Source organism: Maniola hyperantus, chromosome Z, assembly GCF_902806685.2.
Source record: "Maniola hyperantus chromosome Z, iAphHyp1.2, whole genome shotgun sequence".
NCBI lineage: Eukaryota > Metazoa > Arthropoda > Insecta > Lepidoptera > Nymphalidae > Maniola > Maniola hyperantus.
This window is the reverse complement of record NC_048564.1, coordinates 9,987,827-10,000,294: the sequence shown is the minus strand read 5'-3', so window position 1 is coordinate 10,000,294 and position 12,468 is coordinate 9,987,827. Positions and strand designations below refer to the sequence as shown.

The window sequence follows — 12,468 nt, the reverse complement described above, 5'->3', positions numbered from 1 at the left end:
GGAACTACCATGTATGGCAATCAAAGACAAAAATTCGCCGAAGATTGGGCTTTGTCATTTTGCTTAACTTTTACCTTCATATCATATTCATTTGCAAGATCACTGTTAATACATGGTACTTAGTAATTTCATGCAAAATAATATATAATGTTTAAATGAAGTAAAATACAGACCAGGCCAATTTAATGTCGGTCACTTTTTGATACTCTACGAATATACGAATTTCATTGTTCTAACGTTGTAAGATACAGCGTGTTGAAAATTACACTCTAGGCGCTATTTAATAACCTCGCCTTAGGCTATAATATTCAGCATGCCGCACTTGCAGCATAAATAACTATTTATACTCTCCAAAAAAGTCATAAAAGTTTAATTACTTCAGGTGTAGTCTGATCAAATTAGAAACGAATGTGTGGCCATATTATCTTAACCCGTTAAGTAAAGTGTTTGTAACCAACTTTTCATTACAATCTTTCATTTCTCTAATGTTTTGTCAATATGATGGTGATTGGTGTCAGTAGATACGTTTTGTGTTACTAATAGTAAATCATTGAACTAAATTAGTTCCTGGCTAATAAAGGGCTAACAAAAATTGTGGTCTAAGAAATTGTCAAAACTAGTATGACACTGGACATGAAGTTGCAAAAAGCAAGTTGCAATCCGAAATTTTTTTGTTCAGAGTGACCCTTCCTGTGGTAGTAGGTACTCAATAGTGGTGCAGAATATTTCGTATTATGTGCTGGTTTGATATAAATAGTCATAGAAATATAATAGGCTAAGGCTGTATCAACAGCTAAGTCTTCCCTGGCAAGTTGCAAAATTTAGATATGGCAAGTCACTTGCTCGCTGCAAGTTTAGTGTAGTATTAGAGAATTGACACGGACAGCGACTTCAGGTATGTATATCTTTGATTTACAGTGACAAGTATAACTGTATATACTAACCGGGAAGGGGATATGTGTACTTACTAATCAGTGCGACTTTTTTGACTTGATATTAGGTATTGACGAATGCGGTGTATTTCGAATAATAATGAATTAATTCTTATGTTGTGTTTTTTTAACATTGTTCGTTATTTATGTAGAATAAACCCGAGCGATAGAAGAGAAAGGGAAGCAAACACATGGAACGCTCCGTCCAATAATAGTGCCACTGCCTCGCCAACCAGTACTACACAGACTATTAGGAGGTATGTTTATAAAAATCAATATCTATTTTATATATTAATAAAAATAATGTGTCAATACGAGTAAAATGTAAGTCAAATATACTGTTTTGTTAGGTTTTTCTTTTGCTTAGAAAGAAAGAAAAATACGAATAGAGAGATAATTAGTTCCGCTGTATTGAAAATCACACAGAAAAGCCGTTTAAAATGAAAGATATATAGTACGTGACAGGTCAAGATGTCAATCGGGGTGTAAGGGAGGGGGGCGGGGGCTGTTTGGGTGTGCGGGGTGTCCCCACCTCGATTGCCATCTCGACCTGTCGCATAATATACCTAAATACACGGATCCTTCGGTGCGCGAGTCCGATTCGCATTTGGTCGGGTTTTAAATCTACTGTTCTATAAATCATTAGTATTTGTAGTGCAATATATTTGATTTACATCGGGTATTTACTATTTAGTAAGGATGGGCTAGATTGTGTCAGTGATTGTGAATGCGAGTTGTATAATTTTGCTCGTATGGTCGGTCTAGTTCTTACAAGCTTTTTATTTTATATTGGGATAATATGGTTATAGGTAGTATGCTGAATATTTTACTTACATTTCTTTATTATCTAAATATATAAAAGGAAAGCTGACTAACTGACTGACTGATCTAGCTATCTGCATGCCAAATTTCAGCCCAACCCGTCCAGTAGTTTGAGCTGTGTATTGATAGTCAGTCACCTTTTCCTTTTATATATTTAGACTGTTCAATCCTTTCTAAACTGTATACGAATTTGCGTAGAATGTATTTGCGTTTTAAAAAGGGTTATTCATAAGAAATATTAATTATATTCAAGTGCAATAATATTAAGGCTTTTCGTCCCTATTCTCTTTAGTTATTTAATTAAATGCTATGTAAGGACATTTAAATCGTTATTGTTGTTATTGTACATGGCAGCTCCTCGGAGAGCGTAGAGTCGAACAGTAGCAATTCTACACCGAGCTCGACTGCTCCCACCAAACTGTCGCCTGGGAACATATTCAAGAATTTCTTCAAGTACAAACGATATTTTAGCTTAAATAGTTGTCTATAGTCCGTAAAAAAAGACTCCTCACGCGCCATTTAAACTCTATGGGTCAACTGTCATGTCAAAAGTACGGTTAACCTTTAAAATAAGGACTAAAACCGCTTAAATTAACATATTATAATCTTAAAAGTTAAATAACTAGAAGCTAATAATAGGTTCTCACAGGTAGATACAAAATTAAAATTAAAAGAACACAGTGAAAAGCAAACTATAAGTAAATATAATTACGTTATGCTTGTAAACAAATTTATTAAACTTTGGCGTACGCTATTCATATTGCCATAAAATAAATCTATGCTGGATTCGTTATAAATTAGATTTAGATTGCGGGAAGCGCGAGCAATGAAGGAGTTTGATCTGTTATTCGTTCTAGACACTGGCATATGTAAAATTTTGATATGAAATTTGACACAAAAAGTTAAAATTCCGCGTGAGGAGTCTTAAAGAGAGAAATTTTACGCGTTATATTTTGATACGAGATTGAAGTTTTCACATCATCCATATTAATTCGAAGTGGCTTAACGACAACAATTATTTCTCTTTTTAAACAAGGTATTTACTCAAACAGAATAATAAATATTTTTCGTACTATTTTATGCTTCTTTAATGCATTTTCTTAAATCGGACAGCAATTACTGGCATAACGCATAACTAAGTAGGTTTCTGCAGTAGTGAAGCGGTGCGGGACGTGACGCGAGAGCTGAGTGATTCGTCAACTTGTGACCATTGTCACCCTCCCTTACCACTCCACTACCACATGAGCTTACTCAGTTATACGCTATATCTATAACATACTTAATTCAAATTATTTATCGCGGTGTTCATGACATCCATATCCATGATAATTGTTTTGGAATGAGTCATAAAATAGTTTGTTTCGAAATTTTCAGAAAAAGACCTGCATATTCTCGTATCGAAATAAGTTCTGTGTGTGGATTTTATTAGAGCTAGAGCTTCGTCTGTGATTGGCGGACACTTGATTTGCGGATTTTTAGAGCATGAATGTATATAATATTTATTGGTTATGCATGTTTTTCTGCAGTAGTTTTTGGTGGAAAAAGAAATCATATGTGGCTTTTCTGTGTTTAGATTGGTTTTTGTAAACTTGTATTTTGGGTAACACAAAAGGGTGGTTATAGGTCATTTGTACCTCCGGTCCGGGATGAAGAAAGTGAAACTCAAAGGAAAGCGCACGCCAAACGTGTTCGTGAGACGCGGCGGTCCACGCAAGGGGTGACTCTTGACGAGATCAAATCTGCTGAACAGTTAGTGAAGAAGAAAGCCGGTAATGGAACAACGGAAACTTCCTCGCCGGCGACCTTGAAAAAGCCAGACAACACTTCCACCACAGACCACGCGGTATGTACTTTTTTACATTGTTCATATTATCAGCTCAACATAATTTGCATATTATATAGTTTAAACACAAGTTGTATTTAATCTTTTCTATTGGATATTTCATATTTTAAATGTTATTTTTTTCTCTGCTAAAAAAATAATAAATCCGTATGTAATATTTCATACAAAATTTGTTGCTTTTTTAAGTCAATAATCATTTATTTTTAAATAATACAGGTATAATATCTTGGTACACATTTTATGACAATATGAGACTTCAGTTTTCAGCCTACATAATATTTTGATTAAAAAATTGTACTTTCGCGAATCAAACTACTATCTTTATAGCGTAAAATAGCTTGAATTCGATATGTAAAATGAAACTAAGAAGTATATTTGATTTGTGTGTAGTTCGTACAAAATTATTTTTCACGCGCCATTTTAACTCTATGGGTCAACTGTCATGTCAATGTACGGTTCACCTTTAAAATAAGCACTAAAATCGTACTTTTGACATGAAATTTGACACAAAGTTAAAATGGCGCGTGAGAAGTCATTTTTACGCATTATAAAGTAGTATACGCGACACTTGTAAATAGATTGTGTTTACGATTTTGCTCGAGTAATTTTTTCATGTGGTTAACTTTACCGACATTTAGAATAGTATTAATGAACTTCTATAATTTTTTTCATTTAACAGTTAGCGTCAGATTTTAGAACGGACCATAAACAGTTTGATTCTGTTTTAAAGTTACAACTAATTTAGAAATTCTGTGTGATCTGAGATTTAATAATTATTTGTCAATTCAAAAAGTTTATCAATTACTAATTATTTCCCAAAATTTGTAATAGCTTTTCTATTATGTCAAAATTTATTATTTTATAAACATGGTAATTGGTTACCGTACGGAGTTTCCTTTACGATATGCGTATCGTAGGCTCGCAGCGCCATGAGCGGCAGGGACGTCGCCGTAACGCTCGCGCTGGCGTGCGCGACTGCGACCGCCACCGCGACTATAGCGGCCAACAGTGAGCGGCGCCCTTCGTGGCGGCTGCGACTCGACCCTACTAATAAGGTCCTTTATGTCCCACGATACAATCTTAGGCGCGGGCCACGCTAGTGCGACCGCGGGTGCTGTGTTTGTAGCTGTAGTACGTCCAGTCAAGCCGTCGTCGGTTCCGTCTACGTTGGTAACCAATGTTTCATAACCAGCTACGAAATTATACTTCGTCTTTTCGTAACTGCTTATTAATCAGGAATATTTTATTCGTAACGGATTATAAGATTAATGTCTCTTTGTAATTGGTTACTACGAAACGACATAATTTAAATCTTAATCCATTACGAACCCGGATAAAATATTATTGATTAATAACCAGTCACGAAAAAGTATAAATCTTATTGCATAGCTGGTAATGAAGCATTAGTTACCAACGCTAGCGGAACAGTCAACGGTTTCCTTTTAAACGGGCTACTTAATTAATAAGTAGTAATAAAGACGCAGGAAACGCGAATTCATATTAGTCATTCACTGTTTGTAGATGCCACACTTCTGTATTATTATTATTGTCCCCGCTCGTCGTAGACGCAAGATGCATCGTGCTAGCGTGGCCTTTATGTTACGCGACTATCGATTTTCCTGTAAAGGTCGTAGAAATGCAAATTATAATAAAATTAAATTAGAAAATACATGTTAAAATTTAATTCTAACACAATTAAACTTGTAAAGCAGAATGATTTAATTATCATGTAATGGACATAACTGTCATAAATCTTACTTACTAACAAACCATTGCTTTATGATATAAGAGAATAAATAATAGTAATCTTCTATATATAAAATTGAATTGCTAAAAGTGTTGCTGATCGCAAATCTCGAGAACAGCTTAACCGATTTCGCTAATTCTTTTTTTATAATATTCCTTGAAGTACGAGGATGGTTCTTACGGAGAGAAAAATTAAAAAAATTGCCAAGTTCCCACGGGATTTTTAAAAACCTAATTCCGCGCGGGCGAAGTCGCGAGCATCAGCTAGTACTTAATAAATAATAATCTTAATAACGTACATTTAACTTATATATATCCAAAGTAATTCAAACCATAATTTTCTTGGCTAAGTGTATCTTATACTGCATTAATTAATTTGAAATAGATGTGAGGATGTAACGGCTGTTGTAGTGAAATTACAAATTAATTGATAGTCGTGTAACGGCCTTAGGGGCTTCAAAAACCTTGAGCACACGCGCATGGTGTGAAAAATACTTCAAAATTAATGTTTTACGTGCGGCGCTCGGTGTTGTACTATTTTGTTTGAATACGTTTCGACTAAACAACTTTACATACAACAAAAAACAACAGTGAGTTTTAATTTGGTAAAAAAAAACCATAATATTATAATAAATTATAGTATTTGAAACGTATTTCATCTCACCAGCTAAAATGTATCGCGTTATGTAAAATGTTTTGATCATAATATTGTTCTAGATTGTCGTTTGTATTTGTTTATTAATGTTGAACAACCAGCATGAGATGACAAGTTAGGCGTACTCACACTGTTTGTGGTGTTCTTTCTGTTTCTGTACCAAATTGGTTTTTAATGTACAAGGATTGATTTATAAGCAATTAAAATTTTCCTTGTTTTATGATTGTATGACGACCTCCCTGGCACAGTGGTAAGCATTATGGTCTTATTAATGACAGGTCCAGGGTTCGATTCCTGGCAGGAGTTTGGAATTTTATAATGTCTAAATTTCTGGTCTAGTCGGGTGGGAGGCTTCGGCCGTGGCTAGTTACACCCTACCGGCATAGCCGTGCCGCCAAGCGATTTAGCGTTCCGGTACAATGCCGTGTAGAAACCAAAGGGGTATAGGTTTAATAAAAAACTGACATACCCCTTCCAGGTTAGCCCGATTGCATCTTATACTACATCATCACTTACGACCAGGTGAAACTGCAGTCAAGGGTTAACTTGTATCTGAATAAAAAAAATGATTTTGATGAAATTATCCTTCGTAAGATAAATCTTAAGGACTCACATTAGCGGACTTTTGATAACCTAAGTTAGAAGAAAATAACTAACATTTAAATAATATAATATTTTTTTTTTCTTTTGTTGAACTATTTTTGCTTGAACCATATTGCGCACGTGAAAAACCAATGTGGTAATACAATTTTGTACCTGCTGTTAATGTCGATGTCTCTGTACCCTATCCTCGGGATGAAGTTAATATAGCGCTCTTTCTATCTAATCTCATACAAGAACAGAGAGAGCGCTATAATAACTTTACTACACGGATAAGTTAATATACCACTCTCTCTGTTACGTACCCGTACAAATGATAGAGCCAAACAAAGAAAGAGCTATATTAACTTTATTCCGCGGATAGTTTACCGTATTGTGCTATATCGTGACGCAAATGAAGAGAATGCGGAGTAATTTTATATATCTAATCATTACTATACAAAGACTTAGTCTGATGTCGTCGCGCCAGTTTGCACTAAAATACAGTAAAAGGTTAGCCGCCTTTACAAATATTATACATACTATTATATTGTATAGTCTGCGACAGGTTGAGATGGCAATCGAGATATGAGGCGGGGGGACGCCCCGCACGCCAGCACGTTACCCGCGCTCGTCCGCACCGGGTTAGCGTGGGGGCTGTGCGGGTGTGCGTTCTCTCCCCGATTGCCATTCCATATTACATATACCCGTCGCATATTATATATGTTGTACCTAAACTTGATTTACATTTATTATTAAAGTTATATCTTCAATCTTTAACAATAAATGAATTATATTACAATTGAACAGATCCTTGTTTTTTTAGAAAACTAACTACTAAATCATCATTATCATCAGACACTCATGCATGCTCTATGTGTAGAATATGTGTGAGCATTTGTATGTGCTTTAACCAAAGTGGTTTGAGAAAAACTGTTTTAAGTCATGCACAATAACGTGAGACCTGTCAAGTAATTTCTGCCCACTGCATCTTAGAGCGTTTTAATACATTTATTTTATATTTTTTCCCACCGTAGACACTGCCGAGCCAAGTCTCATGTTTTCGTGCGTAACTGAACTTACTACGTTCCGCTTGTCAATCTCACAAAGATCGTAGTTTTCCTTTTGTTTACTGCTTAAAACAATAAAAATCTGATTTAGATTCATCACATAATAATAATAATTTATGCAGTGCGACAAGGCTATCTTGGCGCGTGGCGAAAATCGGAACTAACGTTGCCGTCAAGTGTCCCCTTTGTTCTTGTTTAAATATTTTCAGCCTTTGTTCTCCAACAGCGCCCCCCTGTCAATGTTATTCAAGTGCCAAGAGAGCCTTGTCGCACTGTAGTAAGATATTACATCAAATTATACGTCCTTTAATAGCGGTTTACTTTAATTTTGTTGAAATATGGGACTTTATTGCAAAGAGATATACACTACATTAGTGGAACATTTTATACAAAACTATTAATAAGCCCAACGCATCTATTGCGTCTCAAACCGGTGTTGACCGGACGCACACTAAGGCAAAAATGATTCGATGTATCTAAACAGAATTTAACAGTAAAATAATAGACAAGTAATGCATTTAATATTAATGTTCAATAATTTTTAATATGAGTTGTTGGGAAGTATTCTATGCTAAAATCAAGTACCACAACAACCAGTTTCTGAGTAAAAGCAAGTATACCTTAGAGTAATCTACTGTTGTCGAATCATAAACCTGCACATCCATGCACCTTTTGTTATGTAAACTTAAAAACTTCTATCTGGCCCCCGTTCAACAGACAGACATACTTGACGCATATGGAAATATGTATAGTGCGTAAAAAATGAGTTCTCATGCACTATTTGACTTTGTGTCGAATGTCATGTCAAATGTACGATTTTAGTCCTTAGTTTAAAGGTGAATCGTACTTTTGACATGACAGTTGACACAGAGTTAAAATGGCGCGTGAAAACTCATTTTGTATGTACTATCTATTAATTTATTATTTAAAACATTCAACATATTCATTAGTTGTTCAAAAAAAAAGTGCAATAATATAAGTAAAAAATACTTAAACGATAAAAATATCAGGCATAGTGATTAAAATAATTCACGATAAAGATTATCAAAGGTAAAGAAGGTAGTTATCAAAAACAATCCGCAAACAAGGGATGGCCTAAAAGCTCAATACTTTTATGGTATCAAAACTTGATACCATAGGTTGTATATAAGTATCGTTGCGTGCACAGTTCGAGTTGGAGGACGCTGGACGGTCGTCGCCGCGGACGACACCTGCTGCGGAGGCGACGGTCCTGCTGCGGCGCCCGCCGTCGGCCTCCACCGCCAACACCACCACATCTAACGTCACTGATTCACACGCCGTTTTGTCGACGAAGGAAGATAGTCGTACCGGTACGTTGATTATACTTGAAACACATAATTCATAATTCATAATTCATAATTCATAATTTTTTATTGCAAAAAATACACGTGTAGTAGTAAAATACATTACCTGATCCAACGCGAATCGCGATGCGTTGTGTTTAATCAAATTAAATTATAGTATTCTGTGTGACCAGATTTATTTTAACTAGGCTTGCGCTTGATTGCAATCATACCAAACAGCAGATGACGTTGCAGCCTAAGGAGAACGCACTTGCCTAGAAAGTGCCTAATTACTTCTTATAAAGGAACTGACAATATAACTAGCGGAGAAAACGGAAGCAGGGAGGGCATTCCATATTCTAGCAGTGCGTATTAGAAACGAGGAACGCTTCGTACGAGTCCGTGGAATTTCGAAAATAAAAGATTGATTTCTTTTGTGATGCTTCACTGTCCGATAGTAAAGTCGCGAGAGGCGAACATTTGGTTTTTCCGTTCTGAAGATAGGGGCCCCTTGGTGCGTATGCAATGCATACCCGCTGAGTACAATAAACGCTTTGTCGTCATGATGATTATATATTTAAATAGTAATGATTAATGGTTTGATTTCCGTTTTATACAGAATGATAAAGTTTTTTCTATTGTGCCAATTGCCAAAAGTACTCCTTATCGCTGTTGTTGTTACTCCAGAAGGTTAGTACTCCTTACTAAACTGGGCGTTGTTTGCTGTAAATCATAATTGCAACAGTTTACCAGCAATTACCAAACTTTTGCCATGATTTATTCAGGCGAAGAGGAAAAAGAACGCGAAAGCAGTTCAGAAAGTAAATCTTCTTCGTCACCAGCAAGCACGCAAGCGGCGCTCAACGTGATACAGCGCAGGCGACGACCGAAGCGACGTTCCACCGGAGTCGGCCATGTTGATATGGACGTAAGTATTATAATATTAAGACAGACACACCTTCACATTTACAATATTAGTAGGACGAATTTCATTTAGGTACTTCGCAATAAATAAACTCATATATTACATTTGCTGAATATATTCTTGGCACTCACCTTACAAGGGTCCGACATGATTTCAAGTTTCCTTAGATAGTTTTGGGAAAATAACTGTGAGTCATTGCGTGCGTAACTTCTTCAATGTGTATATTTAGATTAAATTTTAAATAGCTATACCGCAATGGGTCGACAGTCTTAGATCTTATAAGTTCAAGCTATAACCCATGCTTAGTATTATAAATACAAAAGCGTGTCTTCTGTCTGTCTTGATAGCTTTTCATAGCTTATCTGCTTAACTGATTTTGACGAAATTTGGTACAGAGATAGCTTGCATCCCAGTAAAGGGCATAGACTTTTGGTTCCGGAAATCAAAGAGTTCTTACGGGATTTTTAAAAACCTAAATTCACTTGGACGAAATTGCAGGCATCATCTAATAATAATCTAATTACACCTTGCATCCTGGAGACAGACTTAGACTACTTCTTGTCTCGAAAAATCCCTCGGAATCATAAATTCACGCTGACGAATTCGCGAGCCATTTAGTACAAAATATAACGGAAAGTGTGCCCCCTTTGAATTTATATTTTTAAGTTATTATTAGTAAGTAAAAATAAGCAAATATACATTTCTTACACTATCTAATCGAAATAGACAGAGAACAGAAATATCGAAAAAATAAGTAATATAATCAAGGACACTTTTTGACGACTGTTTGCATATCTTGTACGTTAACGATCTAACACTGCAGTATATGACTTATTTATGCTTTTAGGATATTGTCAACGACCGTGGTGGAGGTGGTGAAGGAGACGGAGACTCGGAAAACGTTCAGGTTAGTTGCTTTCTTTTGCTACCCATCTTTGAGTATATTATTCCTTATTTTTAACGACTTCCCTGGTGCAGTGGTGAGGGATGGAGTAAATCCTGAGTTCTGGCAAGAAAAATGTGGAAAATTGTGAAATAAATTTTTTTTACAAAAAAAATAAAAACCGACTTCGATACACAAACACTAAAAATTGAAAAATAATTTAATTTATTACCGAATATATTATGCATACAAGAGTTAATATAGTTCCATAATAATATTTTTTGGTGCCGGTGCCAATTAGCTTTAGCTGCGCGAATCGTCTAGACTTCATATTTTTATGAGACTCTACAATGGCACCTCATTGGCACCGACCCCAAAAAATATAATTATGGAACTATATTAACTCTTGTATACATAATATATTCGGTAATAAATTAAATTATTTTTCAATTTTTAGTGTTTGTGTATCGAAGTTGGTTTTTATTTTTTTGTAAAAAAAATTTATTTCACAATTTTTAGTAGCCCCATGGAATTATGCTATGACTGGTTAAAAATCTACTGTTTACTGAGCTATTACACTGATCGCGAGCAATTTACTCTTATCCGTTGAGGAGTTCCAGTATCTATCTTCGAAGATGTTCATAAGATCTTCACCAAATTTAAATGGGACCAACTTTGAAGTATACCCTTTCGAACAAAAAAAGAATTTTCAAAATCGGTCCAGGCGTCTTCGAGTAATCCGGTTACATACATTAAAAAAAAAGATTCCGACGAATTGAGAACCTCCTCCTTTTTTTGAAGTCGGTTAAAAATAACTTCTAAATTGGTCCTGGAAGGAGGAAGTTTCAGCCATAGCTACTTACCACCGTACCGGCTAAAATATGCCGCATTAGCATTCCGGTACAATACTACATAAAAATAGATAATAGTAGTAAAGATCAGTTAACAAGAGCTGGAACGTTCACACCACTCACACAAACGCAATTTTACTGTACAGCGTGTTCTAAAAAATCGATTTAGGTATATTATTTTAACAAATTTGCGCCCAAGGTGTTTCCGGCGCATTGCGTGTAGCTACTTTTATAAATCTATGTATATCTATGTAATTTTAAACCCGTCATTAAAATATTAGGTACTACTTTTTAGGTATTTAATTGTGAATTGGCAAAAAAACATTATATAGTACTAGCTGCCCTGGCGAACTTCGTTCCGCTAACAGTCGATTAATTTTTTTTTAATATTTGTCTCCGTAAGAACCATCCTCGTACTTCAAGGAATATTATATATAAAAAAGAATTAGCGAAATCGATTCAGCTGTTCTCGAGATTTGCGATCAGCAACACATTTAGTGAGTATTTTTTTTATTATAGAATATGTAACAAGATAGTCCTCCCAATATTTTACCAGATTCAATTTTTTAGGAAACATTTAATTCTAAACTCAAAATAAACAATTATCGGTCTACTGGTATAAATGGGTTTGAACACAAAAAATACTTTTCGTGATGCGTGTGCAGTGCAGTTTCGACGAAATTAGGTACATATATATCTTTCATCCCAGGGACAGACATAGGTTACTTTTATCCCGGAAAATCAGAGAGTTCTCAGTGGATTTTTAAAAATGCTATATCCACGCGGACGAAGTCGCAGGCATTATCTATCAGTCCATGAACTCGCACTGTTGAAGAGTTGTTGATCTAAAAGGTTTTT

General features: G+C 35.4%; 1 protein-coding gene across 9 annotated transcripts in view; it reads left to right on the top strand.

The window, feature by feature from the left end:
• The window catches only part of Mbs (Myosin binding subunit), a 51,074-nt gene that overhangs the window by 24,196 nt on the left and 14,410 nt on the right, over positions 1-12,468 (top strand). For 5 of the 9 annotated variants that reach the window (XM_069508773.1, XM_069508774.1, XM_069508772.1 and 2 more), the window contains 7 exons: positions 1,085-1,189; positions 2,109-2,207; positions 3,378-3,597; positions 4,515-4,652; positions 8,816-8,978; positions 9,737-9,879; positions 10,724-10,783. In XM_069508773.1, the coding sequence (XP_069364874.1) occupies positions 1,085-1,189; positions 2,109-2,207; positions 3,378-3,597; positions 4,515-4,652; positions 8,816-8,978; positions 9,737-9,879; positions 10,724-10,783 (928 nt within the window). The remainder of the gene's footprint in view (positions 1-1,084; positions 1,190-2,108; positions 2,208-3,377; positions 3,598-4,514; positions 4,653-8,815; positions 8,979-9,736; positions 9,880-10,723; positions 10,784-12,468) is intronic. The other 4 variants (XM_069508780.1, XM_069508777.1, XM_069508776.1 and 1 more) reach the window with 3 other exon arrangements.